The sequence below is a fragment of the Labrus bergylta genome, chromosome 22 (genome assembly GCF_963930695.1).
Source record: "Labrus bergylta chromosome 22, fLabBer1.1, whole genome shotgun sequence".
Lineage (NCBI taxonomy): Eukaryota > Metazoa > Chordata > Actinopteri > Labriformes > Labridae > Labrus > Labrus bergylta.
The window spans coordinates 7,989,800-8,005,539 of NC_089216.1; the positions used below are offsets into that span (position 1 = coordinate 7,989,800).

General features: G+C 40.3%; 1 protein-coding gene across 1 annotated transcript; it reads left to right on the plus strand.

Moving 5' to 3' along the window:
• The first annotated feature begins 5,562 nt into the window (after positions 1 to 5,562).
• slc3a2a (solute carrier family 3 member 2a) lies at positions 5,563 to 11,378 on the plus strand. Its single transcript, XM_020643683.3, has 11 exons — positions 5,563 to 5,701; positions 6,375 to 6,581; positions 6,694 to 6,878; positions 8,372 to 8,542; positions 8,648 to 8,745; positions 8,854 to 8,993; positions 9,604 to 9,713; positions 9,849 to 10,039; positions 10,138 to 10,215; positions 10,325 to 10,544; positions 10,642 to 11,378. The coding sequence occupies exons 2-11, from the start codon at positions 6,385 to 6,387 to the stop codon at positions 10,779 to 10,781; spliced, it is 1,530 nt and encodes a 509-aa protein (XP_020499339.2). The 5' UTR covers positions 5,563 to 5,701; positions 6,375 to 6,384; the 3' UTR covers positions 10,782 to 11,378.
• The last annotated feature ends 4,362 nt before the right edge of the window (positions 11,379 to 15,740 follow it).

Genomic DNA, 15,740 nt, shown 5'->3' on the forward strand with positions numbered 1-15,740 from the left:
GCAAAGAATCTCTAAATTAACTGTAAAGAATTAATTCTGAAAGCCTTGAGAAAAGAGAGGAAAGGGAGTTAACATGTGCTGTGGCTCAAAGGTCAGGTTACTCATCACATGCTTTCTTTTCTGGTGATTAGCTGCTAAATTGAAAGGAAAACGTGTCCGGACACAAATGAGGTAAATGTTTAATTTGAGGTAAAGGTGAATGACTGACTGATGTTTTCACCACAAACTTCTAGGATGTCATCAGAATATGCTTTCTACTATTGAGCTACTTAATAGTATAGATTATGTAGATGCAGAGTACACATGTCTGACATTGTGTTCAAAATAGCAGAGGATGGTTTCGATCCATCGACCTCTGGGTTATGGGCCCAGCACGCTTCCGCTGCGCCACTCTGCTGCCTTCCTGCATGCGAGCTGAGCTGTTTGAAATTCTGCTCACAGAAAAGGCGCCGTCTCACGTAACAGCCATTGTTTCCTGCTGAGAGAAAGAGGTGCTGCTAGGGGGAGAAAGGGGACGCTGAGGGGGAAGAGAGAGAGAGAGAGAGAGGGTTGCAAATGCTGGGAGAGATCATTACAACACTGCCTGTAAGAGTCAGCGCTGTCTACTGTAGAATATCAGCCCATGTGTGTTGCTGATGTCTGTTTGATTCTCCCATATTTGTTTACATTTCTGTGATGTCTGAATGCTAATGTATAGGACTAAATAGTGTTTGCTTTGTCCATACTAGCTCTCCATTCATGCAAGCAAAGGAGTTGGAGAGGGAGGCCTTCCACACTGAACAGTCCGTCCTTTGTGTGTGTGTGTGTGTGTGTGTGTGGGAGAAAACCAGGCCACATATTATCATCAGAGAGACAGAGAGGAACAAAGACACACAGCAAAAGAACACGACAGGCATCGATTCAGATGAGAGTAGGAAACGTTAAAGGAGTAATTGTTAAGACACAGAGATCATAAAGCAATAACGTTACACAACATGACAAAGTCCCTGTAAGGTGAGGACGTAATTAACCTGTCCCCTCACAACTTTCTCTCAGTAAATCATTCTCTACATATCAGTGCAATGTTTTCAATGGATTAGTCTTTCCTCTAGCCTTTCGAACCTTTCTAGTAATCCAGGAAACATACTGTATATGTGGTATTGACTTCCCATTTCCAGGAAAGAATGGTTCAAAGCTGGTCTTTTTTAAGACTGAATTCTTTTTAGACTACATGAAAGCGCCGTTTCTCTGAACTTCACCGCCTGAACGCTCTGAACTTCTGCAGTGAGCCTGAAACAATGAGATAAAAGCGCAAGACCTCAGCCAAACTGGTCTGAACTGGTCTGCTCTGCTGTTTCTTTTTCTTTTTTTCTTTCCCCAAAGCTCACGCTGTCTGGCAAAATAAACTCTCCTCGGAGGGATCAGACAAGGATTTAAAGTGAGGCCCTGTGCATGCGCATTCATGTGAATGCCCCTTATGGGTGTCTGAGGAGGAGTTTTGTGCAGCCAGTACATGTTGCGTTGACAATGCTGTATCTGTCTTCATCATTAACCTAATCTATAGGTCGTCAATACATGTTGGTTGTAGTTTGATATGCAACACTTCTTGCTGTTTAAATTGGTGACAAAAAGAGTCTTTGTCTTTAGTAGTCTGACTAATAGTACTCTGGTCCTGGTCTGTTGATCGTCCTGCGCTATAGAAAGCAGGCAAAACTATGAAGCAACTTTTCCCTCCTTTCCCAGCTCTCTCTCTTTCTGTCTACCTCTCCCTTTCCTTGTTTCGGTGTATATAAGTCTGTTTGAGGACAGCAGATGGGTGAAATGATACAGTACCCCTCATCAAGTGTTAAATGCAACAACAACAACAAAAAAACCTATCTTTTACAAAATATCAAGTCTTGGAGTTCATGTTTTCATCTGCATCTTCTCTGGGCTTGTTAGCTCCCTTGTTGGGGACTGACATGAGAATAATTGTTCAGTTGCTTCAGATTGTTTTTGTGTTCTTGTAATTGGAGATTTGGGATCTCAGAGCAACTCGTGTGGGACAACATGTGAGCAGCGTCCGGGAGAGACACAGGCCTGCCATACCAAAGTGCTATGTTTACATTTACACCAAACGGCCTCGCTGCAGTGCATTCCACATTTTGCTGAGCCCTCAACTCAAAAACATGTTTACACATCCCTGCCCCCTCTCCCTGTGTGTGTCTCTCCTTTCCTGTTTCTTCAGGCTCCTCCTTCATGAGCCGCTCCTCCTTTACTGTATACTATGGTTTCATGAGTGAGCCATTCATCTGCCTCTTCCTTTTCCTTGTTTTCCCCCCCATATGTCCCCGTATCTCGCACCAGTGTCTCCCAATACACGCTCCCTAAATTGTCTGCAGTCTATGAAATCAGAATAGTTGGGAAACATGGGAGTGAATGATGAATAACAGAAGTAATTGCCTCACAATGTTACTTCCTGGTTGCACAGCACAACATGTTCGGATCAGCCGGCAGTCAACAACTCTGTTCCACCCTGACACTGCCAAACTCTCAGGTGATCAGCAGGCCGGGGTAAAAACAGAGACAGATGGTGTGTGTTAGAGTTTGTCCTGGAGTGTGATAGATTGTGTATTCTTGAGTGTTGTTGTGTCCATTTGGAGTTTGTTTTAAATGGGGGGGGGGGGACGTCCAACTAACTTATATTTTGATTTTCATTAGAGGAAGATTTATAAGTTTCTAGTTCTGTGTTACAGCAGCACAAACATTGGAAATATGTTGCTACACTTTGCAACCTGGCCTAATTGTGTATGTTAGATCAGGGGTTCCCAAACTTTTAAACTTGCGACCGCCAAAATAAGCGTGCCAGAGACTGGGGGACCCTCACTGTCCCTGACGGGGGGGGGGGGGTTAGGCATATATCACAAAAACTTGAAGAACACAAAAGAATACAACAGCCTAAAAAAACATCAAACTGATTTATTGTAAGGTGGACTAGAAGCAGAATAGAAATCATTTCCATGTACAGACTTTAGCACTGAGTGGACATACACAGCTTAACAAATAAACACACAGGTGTGTTCATCTTTATGTGTGAAGAGCAGCAGAAACCTACAGTTTGCTGTCATGTGCAAACATTTGAAGTATTTCTACACATTCATGTATTTTAGGTTAAGCTTTTATTTGAAATTGAACTTTTTTTTTTTTTTTTTTTTTTTTTTACATTTATGGGTGAAATGTACCATTTTATATCATTACGGTTTTGGTTAGGCAACTCGCGACCCCATTTCTCACTTTGAGAACCACAGTGTTACTTAACGGGGTTATCAGACTACAGGTTATAATATCTCAGATCTACAAATAGACACACCCAAGCCAAATGAACCCCCAACCAGATTTAGATCTAGACATGCTTGTATCCTGTGACATATTGAGAGTGTCTACTCATCTGAATGGTGAGGACGAGTGAATTCAGGATCCATAAACCTGACTTCTCTGTATTAATATTCCTGGAAAAATCCTATTTTCTTTGGCTTTTCATTAAAAAATGTTTTCAGGAAGTTATGGAAAATGAAATCACACTCCACCTTTCAGGGGATTAAACATTTAGATGCACAAAACAAGCACACACATATGCAAATGTACGTTCCTGAATTCAACTGTCAGTTTATACTTTCTTGAAGGGCAGCAGAGGCGTGGAGAGAACAAGCAGGAATAGGGGGAAAAAAGATGGTGTAGATACTCAGATGGGGGGGTGGGGGGTGCAGGAGCTAACAAAGATAAGAACAAAACAGCAATGATATCAGTCACATAATCAAGTAATTGTTCAATCATCATCAATCACTGAGCATATGATTCCTTTCTCTGCTAACAAGTCAATCCAATCACAATTCTTTTCAATGCAAATGAACACTTTCAACACTTTGAAGATTGTGGAAAATAGCAGAAAAAAAATCCCCATTTCAAAATGTACAGGAGGTAGATCTCACATAGATCCACCAAATCCTCATTCTCTAACTCTTTGTTGTAATAATCACCAAGAATATCTTCTGCAGATCTCACTGTAGCATGTTTAAGAATACACCACAGTATTTTATGTGATAGAGATTTTATTTGGGCTTTTCCAAGAAGCATGTAACACTATGAAGGTCAACAGCAGCTGACATACAGGAGGAGGACGATCTGAACAGAAATGTTCTCTCGATCACATTACACATTATTACATAATATTCATTTTTAAGTACATTTATTCAATAGTCCTTAGCATAGAATAGAAAAAGCAGTCATTTTAAGAGCAACCTGACACTTTTTAATTCACCAGAGCCACACAAAAAGAAAAGTGTATTCTCTTGGGTTTTCATTTCTTGATATCTTATACCATAGCTTCTGTTCAGGCATTGGATCGTCTTCCTTGGTGGCTTTGCTTTGTTCTAAACTCCCATTTAAACAACCCATTACAGCTTTTACCTAAAACCAATCCTTTTAATCCTTCCTGCCAGAAGACTTATGAAGATATTATCCAAATGGAAGGACTCTGTCCCAACGTTTGGGCAATGAATAAGAGAGGTTATGTATTTTATCCACCTGAAATCAAACATGCTGTAAGAAACATGCTTCTTCTTTTTTGAAGTTGCTTATTTATTTGTCTAATCAATGTTCTTGTTATTGTCCTTCTGTAAGCTTACTGGTGACCCAATGCTCAGGGAATATGGGACTGGACAGTTGTTCCTTTTGACTGTCCTGTGTTGTAGCTGTGGCTAAAAAAAATGGCTACTTCAGCAATATTTCAATCAGATATGAGAGAAAATCCAAAATCTGTATCTAACCACAATTCAATCTAGATGGGATTTTTTACATGTATTTGTATGGAAATGATAATGAAATGAATGGATTAACAAGGGATGTCTTCAGTCAGTCGTTAAAGAAATACTGAGAGTGTGAAGGAAGTAAGTTAACTGGATCAATGAAGAACAGAGTGGCCATCAACTGTCTCAAACATCGCAGAAGGTTAAAAGACCCGACCAGGAGCCTAGATAGATAAGCAATCCATCCATCATTCAACAGGTCATCAAGATGCCTTATGCAACTGACTGAATTATCTTAGAAATGTTTACATAACCAAACCCAATGTTTAAGATGATAATATTTTAATTAAAAAAAAATGTAATCCATGCAACATATTTTCATTTGACTCCAGTTTATTAGCTTTCAACATGAAAACTTGTGAGAACAACTTTCTACCCTCTACGTTGTCTTCTTTGGCCTCCATTCTTAAGCCTTAAAAATAAAAACACAGGCGCCCTTGGGCAAAAATCATTCTGAAGTAGGCCTCCTGCATTTCTTATTTCTTGCACAAAACTGGGGCAAAGGATCAAACTGACTACAGTCAGACACAATGATCAGCAGCTCTACTCGACCATGGGTTGCCAAGCTGAATTCATTCTTACATCAATTAGTGGCTTTATAGAGCATGATTTTAGTCCAAGGAGGCTTTATGGTGTAATAATCTGAATCTGTGGTAGTAACAGTGTTGATTTGGAGAGTTAGATTGCTTCTAGGAAGGCAGAGAAGGGCAGAGAGGGGGGGTGAGAGAAATAATGGGCAGTCCCTTGTAGGCGGGGAAATAGAGAACTACAAATACAGACTCAGCTTCAGCGTAACTAGATTAGTAGACACCAAGGGATAACCGGGCAACGAGACAAAGACGAACACGGACGGACCATATATCGTTTTTTTTAAACAGGTAATGTCGGTTTTACTTCTTTAAAGTTGTTGCTACAAAAGTAATGCCACTGTTGAAGTGTCTGAAACTGAATTATAGAGTGATGAGTGATGAATGGAAAGTCGGATACAGAGTTTCTTACCGCCTCGTGTCGCCTACGAGAGGATGACGTAGCAACTGGTTTTATTTCATCATCTTCACTGGAGGCAAATTACAAGATAACAAAAATCATTTAGGGATGTTGTTGTTTTTTGTTTTTTTTTGTTTTTTTAAATGAGTTCGGTTTATATTTCCGCTGAGTTTCGTTCAAATGGATATTTAGAAGTTGATGAACCAGAATAAAGCAGCGTTAAACGAAATAGACTCCCGGTAGGGTTCAACCTTTTTTAGATCTAAAACATCTTTTTATTATCGAATAAATAGTTAGGCTAAATGGCTTGACGTGAAGCAAGCTTTGAGGAGTCTGGCTATTGTTTCCCAAAAGGGAGGAGCTGCAACAGGTGTGACCGGAAGTTTTTAGAAACCCCCCCCTCACCTATTCGAGTATTTGTTCCCTTTTCCCCCCTCTCTCTTATAGTGGATATGTTTGATCACATGGCCTTGTATTTCAAGCTCAACAGTTCATGATCCTCATATTCTGCCTTGGCTAGTACTAACTTATCTTGACCTTCTTGTTTCTTTCTCACAACCTCAGATCTCAAACCATGAGTAAAGACACAGAGATTGACTTGAAGGAAGTGGAGCTCAATGAGCTGGACCCTGAGAAGCAGCCCATGACCGGCGACGGCCAGGCTGCAGCTGCGGAGAAAAATGGAAGTGTGAAGGTGAAAGTTCCCGAGGAAGAGGTGACATTCACCGGCCTGTCCAAAGATCAGCTGATGAAGGTTGCTGGCACTCCAGGGTAAGACTGAGGACCCGTGTTTCTATGAACTATCAAAATACCAGTTTGGTGGCTTAATCTGTGGGCATTGTAACACTTCTTTCTCCCCCAAATCGTATTTCTTGTGTTTTAGATGGGTGAGAACCCGTTGGGTGCTTCTTGTCCTGTTTTGGCTCGGCTGGGTGGGAATGTTGGCCGGAGCTATTGTGATCATCGTCCAGGCCCCCCGCTGCAAACCCATCCCAGAGATGAACTGGTGGAATGAGGGACCTCTGTACCAGATCTCTGATGTTGAGGCTTTCTCTGATGGACTTGAAGGTAGAGTAGTTTAGTAAATGTATTTTTTTTTTTTGTTGAGAATCTTACACGTTTTCTTTTTTTAAATTCTTATGTGAAGTGTTTTTCTTCATTATTCCCTGTTGTTTTTTTGTTTGTTCATTGCTAATTCTGCTATTACCAAAAAAAAAAAAAAGGGCTTTTAGATTATCCTGACTAAGCCTTTATTTTGAAACTCCCTCCTATTCACAAAGCCTAAGTCTTGTGACAAGGTCTTTGGTTTCCTTAGTTCTGCGTGGCCTACGTCAGCTGCACGGAGACCAAACTGCTGACGAGGCTGACAACGTGTGACTCAAGGTCTAAAGGCCATTAAAAAGCCTACGAGTCATGTCTTTCATATCTCTCATATTCAGATCTGAGCTAAAGGTGGATCGACCTAGTACAGTGGTTCTCAAACTATGGTACGTGGGCTCCCTGTGGTGGTACGCAAAGAAATCTCCACAATATATAAAAAAAACACCTGTTCAGCATAAAACTACTTTTTTTTTTTTTTTTTGTCATACTTTTATCTTATCTAGCTTGTATCTATTGAGTTGTATTTATATCAAATGTGTTTCCCCCCCTTAATGTGGGCCTGCATTAACAGAATGTAGGCCCACATTAACTAATGTAGGCCCACTGTTTGCTCTGTTTTCTGAATAAATGAGAACAGGTTGGAAATATACTTAGGCCCAGGTATCGTCTATTAGTGGGAAACACTGGAGACTAAATATTTCCAAACAGGTTGTTGGTATAAAGTTGTCATTTTTATTGTTCTGCACTTTTGTGTGTGGAAGTTCTAGCGCTGGCCCTTAGTATTCCTACAGTGTGGCTGCCAGCAGTCAATAATAAGTAATATTCTTTTTATGAATTAATTTGCCTCTTGCATGAAATGTGTGTTGAAATAGGCCTACAGTGTATTTTAACGTCTACTATAATGGTGGTACTAGGAGAGCCAGATATTTCCGGAGGTGGTACACATTCTAAAAAGTTTGAGAACCACTGACCCAGTACATTCTCTGGTAGTGTGCTCGTATGTCTGTATTTTTAGACCTGGTTTTAAAATGACATCACTATTTTTAGTTTTTTAACGCTCCAAGAAGGCAGACGCTACACATTTTATTTCTGTTTTTGCTTCGTAAGTTTTGAGTTGTGAAGTTTTGTTCACTTTGAGAAGTGAACAAAGTGCTGCTGTGTTTCAGTGAGCGTAACCAGGGAGAACTCGGGTTTCAAACCGGCTTTTGGCAGAATTCCAACAACCGCACGTGACCTGGTGGTTCACATGCTCTTGCCTGAGCCTCTTCCTACCTCAAAGAGCAGCCTTTTTTTTTCTTTACATAGCTCTTTTTAAGGCAAAATGTCACTCTGTTTGCATTTTTTTGCCCTTCTTGCTACCTTTCACACACCAACTCTCTGTTGTCTCTTACCCACAATGTGAAATTTGCTCTGACACAACGAGTAACCCCTCCCTCCCTGCCCTTTTTATTCATCCCTAGGTATCGAAGGGAAGTTGGATGAGATAAATCAGCTGAAGGTGAAAGGCCTGGTTCTTGGCCCCTTCCACACTGTCCAGGAGGACAATCCACTAACACTATCTCTTCAAAAGATTGAGACGGCTGGTACGGTAGAAGAGCTGAAAGTTGTGCTGGAGAAGGCGCACAAGAAGGGTGGGTAGTCAAGACGAATCTGTTATTTTGGTGTACTCCTCATTTCATGATAAATTCATTTGGGACTACTCGGGGCTAAATGTCTTGTGGAAACTTTTCTCGTAGGTATTTCTGTGGCGCTCGATCTGACTCCAAACTACAAAGGAAAGCATTCATGGTTCAGCGCTTCCATTGCTGACAGCGAAGTAATCGACAAAGTCAAGGTAGGTCTCACAGACGCGAGGAACCTTTTGGATAATAGTCTCAATTCGTAGAACTTTTTTCTTTTTTTTGGGGTGTGTTGAAGCTAAAGTGCTCATGTTGTCTTCCAGGCTGCAGCAGAGTACTGGCTCGGTTTGGGCGTCGATGGTATCAAGATATCTGGACTCTCTGTGGCGTCAAACTCTGGTGATTGGTCCAAGCTGAAGGAAGCCGTCATGGGCAACCGCACTGACGAAGACACCAAGAAAAAGTAACTCGGCTTGTCTTTTCTGTTTTTCTTTTGCTCTTGTTTGAGATGATCCCTGCAGGAAAGAGACTTTTTAATGATGAGGCTTCTGGAGAAATGTAACCTTTTTTTTTTTTTTTTTTTTTTAAAGTTTCCGTAAAGCGGAACCAATGATTGCCAGTGACATTTTTATTTGAACAGTTGCAAGCACAAACGTTTGAGAAAGTTATTTTCAAAGCAGCACTTAAACGTCAGCAGGCAGAGCTTCACGACAGACGGTTGAGATTTAAAACATTCCTGTGCTGCAGGGGACTGTGGGTGGGAGTCGGGGGAGAAACACATCAAAGTGCTTTCACAGTCAGTGGCATTTTACGCTCGTTTGTGTTAAAGCGACACCTTGTGGGCGACGAGAATCAGAACTGCTTTATCGAGAATGACTTAAAAACTGACTATAATTTCACATGTCAAAACCAGGGATTTTTTTTTTAATTGTTGACTGTTGGAGCCAAAGCCATAACTTTTTATTTATTTATTTTTTTTATCAACTGTTAACACCTTGACACTCACATATTGTGCAATTTACTGACCCCCGTATGCATTTGCTCTAAAACATGCCGCTTTCTCTCACTCTCAGGGCTCTGATAGGTGTGGCTGAAAACATTTCAGCTGAAGAATTGTCTCTGCTCATCAACACCACTGGTGCCGATCTCGTCCTGTCCAACCTGCTGAGCCAAAAAAGTGGAGGTAGGCTGGTGTGCCTCAATTTCCTGCATATGCACTCTGAACTGCTTGTTACTGATTTTTGTATTTTTACCTGTATATCATAATATCTTAGACGGTTGTAATTGCTGGTGGTAATTTGAAATATAACATGTACAGGTAAGGAGCGCATCCAGGCCATGGACGTCCTCAATTCTCAGCAGAGAAGTCTGGGCTGGGGTTTAGGCGCTGCCACAAAGGCCCAGCTCTCCAAAACGACAGGCATGTTCCGTCTCTACCAACTCCTGCTGTTGACCATGCCTGGAACCCCGGTGTTTACCTACGGAGACGAGATTGGCCTTTCTGCACAGGTAAGCTCAAAGCACAAGCACAACGTGTTCCAGTGTTTCAGCGACCTCGCCAAGTGTTTTTGTTCATTACAACGTTCCCCTTCTTGCTGCCCTGGCAGGGCGCATGGCCTCCTAAGATGGTTTGGGGCATCGAGAAGGAACCTACTGACGGACCTGCTGTGAACGAGACTGCAGAGGTAAGAGTGTGTTCACAGTAAATGTCCCCCAAAAAAAATGTTTTTATTCTATTATTAATTTGCTTTCAGTGTCCTAAAAAAAATGTCTGTAATTCTCTTAACCGAACAGGCTGAGCGAAAAGAACGTATAGCTGTGAAGAAGTGGTTCAAAACAGTTAGCGAGCTGCGAGGCAAAGAGCGCTCACTCCTCCATGGCGACTACTACTCTCTTTACTCCTCCAACTCCTCCCTCGCCTTCCTACGCCTGTGGGACCAGAGCGATAGATACATAACAGCTGTTAACTGGGGCTCAAGTCCTGAGAAGCTCACGCTCACACTCAAGCCTACAGGTAAGTTCATCGTTGGAAATGAATATCTCATAACCTGCTTTTAAAGACTTCCTCTTTTTTTTTTTCTTTTCTAACATTGAGATCTTTGCTCCTGCAGACGGAGTAGAGTTGCCAGAGACAGCCACAGTGAAGCTGTCATCGCATTCAACTCTGAAGGCGGAGTCTATCGTCAGGCTGGACGACATCACTCTAGAGTCAGGACAAGGAGTCATGCTGCAGTTCCCCTATTCAGCCTAAGGATGGCGCCAAAATTATAGTAGAACTACCTTGAAATAAGAGTTGTTTAAAAAAAAATAATAATCTGGAGGTAGTCCTAATCCCTAGATGTAAGATGAGAAATGAAACAGGACGATTCTTTTTTAGTGCAAGAAGCGGGACTCTTTATCAGTTTATTTGGTCAGAACTGAATGTGGTGTAAGAAAAATCTGCCATTAAGAACTTGAATTCTTTTTGAAACATTTTAAATTTATAATTGTGTTTTTTTTTTTTCTCTCTCTCTGGGAAATGTGCAGCCACCTCAGATGTGCACTCATCAATTGAGCCTTTTTTTTTTCTTCTATTTAAGACTCGGCACATTGTTTAAAAAAAAAAAAAATGTGACAGACATTCCATTCTTGTTCTGGGCATTCCTTTTAGAAGTTATTCTGAGAGTGTGAAGTAATTTGTTTTGGTGGTCGTTTTAATGTATTTTTATTGGCTGTTTCTCTTTTTGCCACAAAGGAAAAGAAGTCCACGAGTAAGTGTGTGTCGACTTGGTTTAAAGTTTTAAGAGTGCTCCTGGATAAACTCCTGTCTTGTGAACTGAAAGGAATAAACAAAAAGTTCTGTACCAACTCCGACGTGTTTGTCATGTTCTTATTCCTTCTCAAGGTGTGTTTGATGTAGAGCGAGCTCTTTGTGCTTGAGATCATATCACCGGAGAAGTTGACTCTATTCAGTGTGTACAGGTGTGTGTGTGTAAGTGTGTCACAGATGTTCACAGAGGAAGCTCATCTCAATACCCACCTCAGATGGGCTTCATCGGCTCATGCTTGATTCTAAAAATACACTGCGCATACCCTAAGAGTCTCACTTACTGGGTCAGACACCGACTACTGTAAAGAAACATAATCCCACCTAACATAAATCCAAAATGGCAGGGAATTTATTTTCAAACTTAAAATACATTTCTTCTTTGTGTCTAACGGTTGCTTTATACATGATTATATATAAAACATTTGTTCAGACACTTTGAGACATATTAAAATCCTCACATTATGTCCTTTAATTTATCGCTCTTAGACACTTACTATAGTGGAGGTTTGCTTCATATTCAGACTGAAGCGTTGTAGACAAGAGGATTCGCTTTACATACAGACATTTAGATGTAAGTTATTTTTTGGCCTTCTTGCCTTTTAATAGACAGGACGGCTGAAGAGAGACAGGAAATGATGGGAGGAGCGAGCAGGGGACGACATACAGTAAAGGTCTGAGGTCGGATTCAAACCTACGGCCTGCTGCGATGAGGACTATAGCCTCCGTTTAGCCTCCGCGCCCCTTCATACTAAAATTTAAAAGAGTCATTAAAGAGGTTTTTTTTTTTTTCTACACATGGACACTATATGTTCTGCTTTGTTTTAAACATGAACATGTTCATGAAGAATGTCACAGCTTGAGAAAGAGGGAGAGGGAACGTGGCTTTTACTGTAAACCATCACAGCTCACTAAGGCAAACACAAACAACTCCTTCAGGATGAATAAAATATATCTTGTGTCACTTCACTTATTGTCTTGACACTGAACAGCGTTTACTTTCACACAACCAGAGGATGAACTGCACTTAAGGACACGTTTCATTTGTCATACTTCAAAGGTGCTCAAACGTTTTTTTTGTTTTTTTTTCAGAGAGCACGATGTCGCCTGTCAGCTAGTTTAAATGATGTTTTCACCTACATGACAATCTGGGTCTGCAAACAAGATAAAACATGTGCATCGGAACATTCTCGTTCCTCTTTCTTAAAAGATTTCATGACCTGTTAGATGCATTATGTCATCCTTGAAAGGGGCCAAACCCCGCAAGCTGGAAGGCACTTAACGCCTTGAAAAATATCTCAAGTATAGGAATTAGCTCTGACATTAAAAAGCTGCTCAAACATAAAGGTGTGAGGAATTAAAGTTCTAAATACAACAGAGAGCCACTGTCGAAGAGGCTGTACTTTTTGATGTTGTGACTTTGTAGTAAATAAGTGTTCATTTATCACGTTTTGAAAAGTGAATGTTGATGTTTTAAATCATAACTTCTGGTTTTGAAAATGATAATAAAGATAATAGTTATTAATCCTTAATGGTGTCCTCTCATCTCTTTAGTTGGGAGAATGTTTCACTTCATGCTTAATCAAACACAAGTTACACCCAACAAACTAAAAATGACGTTACTAGCTACCCTTGAATTTGGACATTTTAAAATTGCACGCTGAAATAGACTGCTCAGATTCATCTCAGTGTCAAAAGTGTTAGTTTCTGGCCTGTGTCACTGAATACTGTAGGTTAAAGAAATGATCTTACGACGTGTGATTTCATTCAAAATGTCATTTAAAAACCATCCTTCAGATAAAAAAAAAAAAAGAAAGTCAGACAGTTACAGCAGAAAGTGAGGAAAATTCTCGGCAGAGTTTCAGGGTCTTGTTACAATACAGGGCCGCCGTGTCTCTGTGGTATCAGAGGGGAGGTTTGAAGTCGATGATACCGGGAATCAGAACCCGTCACAGCACCTCTCTGCTCACCCCCACGCCGCAGCGAAACCCAGCCACGCTCTCACCCACTGTCATGTACACTCATGACTGACTCTCAGTCTGACTCTGGCAGGCACACATACACCTTTTACATCATCTTGACATGAAGCTGCATGACCTTTCATTAACTTTCAAAAAGCACTGTAAAAAATGAGAGGATGTTTTACACTGAAATACAACACTGTATGTTATCCACACGCACCTGTTCCTCTGAAAAGTCTGTTTTTCTTAACACCTTTGAAGTGTTGTTAAAAATCAAGATTTTGTTCTGCAAAAATAATAAAGAGAGAAATTCCACTGAAGAGTCAAGTGCTAATTGAGATGCAATTTATTCCTGGATACAACATAGTAAGGACTCTGGCCAGGTGAGCTATTTGGTCTAAGACCAAGAAAGTGGATCACATCTCTCCAGTTCTGAGGTCTTGACGCTCGCTCCCTGTCTGTCAGAAAATTAGATTTAAAATACTTCTGTTGGTCTATAAAGGACTGAATACATGTTGTGACCTTCTGATTAAATATGAACCATCAAGAACAATCAGGTCGACCTGGATCGGTCTGCTTCTTGTCCCCAGAGTCAGAACTAAACACGGAGAAGCAGCGTTCAGTTTCTATGCTCTGTATATCTGGAACAGACTCCCAGAACACTGCAGGTCTGCTGAAACTCTCACTTCTTTTAAATTACGGTTGAAGACTCACCTGTTGATAGCTGCCGTTTATTAAATGAAGTTATCTTACTAGATTAATTTAGTTTTTTTTTTTTTTTTGCATTTATTTGATCGGATGGTGGATAGAGTAGGAAACCAGTGGGGGAGAGAGAGAGAAAGAGAGAGAGAGAGAGAGAGAGAAAGTGGGGAATGACATCCGGGAAATAAGCCACAGGTCGGACTCAAACCCAGGCTGCCTGCTTGGAGGACTTTAGCCTCTGTACATGGGACATGACCTTATCACGAGACCATCTGTGCCACAAAGGAGGTTAACCTAGAAGTGCACTGTAACTTTAACTGTTTTTTTATTATACTAAAACTGCCTTATTTTATTTTAGCTTCTGTTTTTGCCATTTTTATTTAATCTTCTATTCCATTTGTAATTGTTTATTTTAAAATAATAAAATAATAATTTTAAATATTTTTTAAAATATTTTTTCGTGCTTCTCTTTCCATTTGTCGTGCTTCTTTTGATGTCTTCTGTGAAGCACTCTGAATTGCACTGTGGCTGAAATGAGCTACATAAACACGTTTGTTGCATTGCTTGTAATGTTGTGGTTCTGTTATTCGGAGAGACTGACTTGTCCTGTTTTTGAACTTCCAAACCTCTGATTCTCTTCTTTTATCATCTGTTACTGTAGCTGTATAGGGCTGAATTAAACGGGAAAAGGGTATTATGTTATTTTCATCATAAGTTTGTTTTCTCATCTTAAGCGTCCTTCACTATCTTCATTGTGCAACCAGTGAATACCATCTCCTTTGTACTATTTCAGTTATTTCAGAGACTAAAGCTTTTAACTTGTAAGTCACAGAGCTTCAGCAGGATGATATGTTTCAACTTAAATTCCTGCAAGAACAGTGTTGTGATTTTTTACAATTAATGAATACAGGTACATCCTTTATTGCTAAAAACAAAAGCGTGAAAACTTTGATTGATTTAAAAAACCTAAAAGAAATTGCAGGTTATTCAATTTCATTTTTAAAATACATTAAGCACTAATTGTTCCACGTAAAGCTACAACGTCATAGTTAACTTGGCTTTAGCCTAAAGACTAACACAAAGTAGCTAGCCGGTTTTTTCCACTTCACAGCATTAGAATGAAACATCTCTGTTTGCTAAATCAGTACGATACACTTCAAGCTTTGCTCTTATCTTCCCTTTTCTCAAACCCCCTCTCTCCTGTCTCTGATCTCTGTGTCCTGAAGTCATTCATACACCGAGCCTGCAGCTGACTCTTTCTCTATTAGCACACCTTGTTGCACAAACTCAAAGTAATCTCCCCAGAATGTAGCCTACTCAAAATCCTGTTTTTACAGGGAATGGATCATCGATCAACTTACAGACTGGAAACAAATTATATGGCTATGAATGAAACGTGAACACTTTACAATGAAGGTACACACATGTGCATAGTTACTGGGAAAGGGATGAACCACAAATAAGAACTAACTGCTCGTTAACCGTTGCTTATCGGGCAGATAGTGAATAACTCCTCATCAGAGTCTGTTTGATTATTTTTAGAGAGTGACGTGGGGCATCACACTGGGTAGTTCCTGAATTTGATCAAATTAGTTTAATTATTATTATTTATTTTTTTTACCCTTAGTAAAGTGAGGCATCATAATGGATACCCATTCTAACGATTAACATATGGCTAACCAGTCTATAGTCCCTTATGTTGCCATAGTAACCATGCAAAATTCTGTGTTCCTTAAAGGAT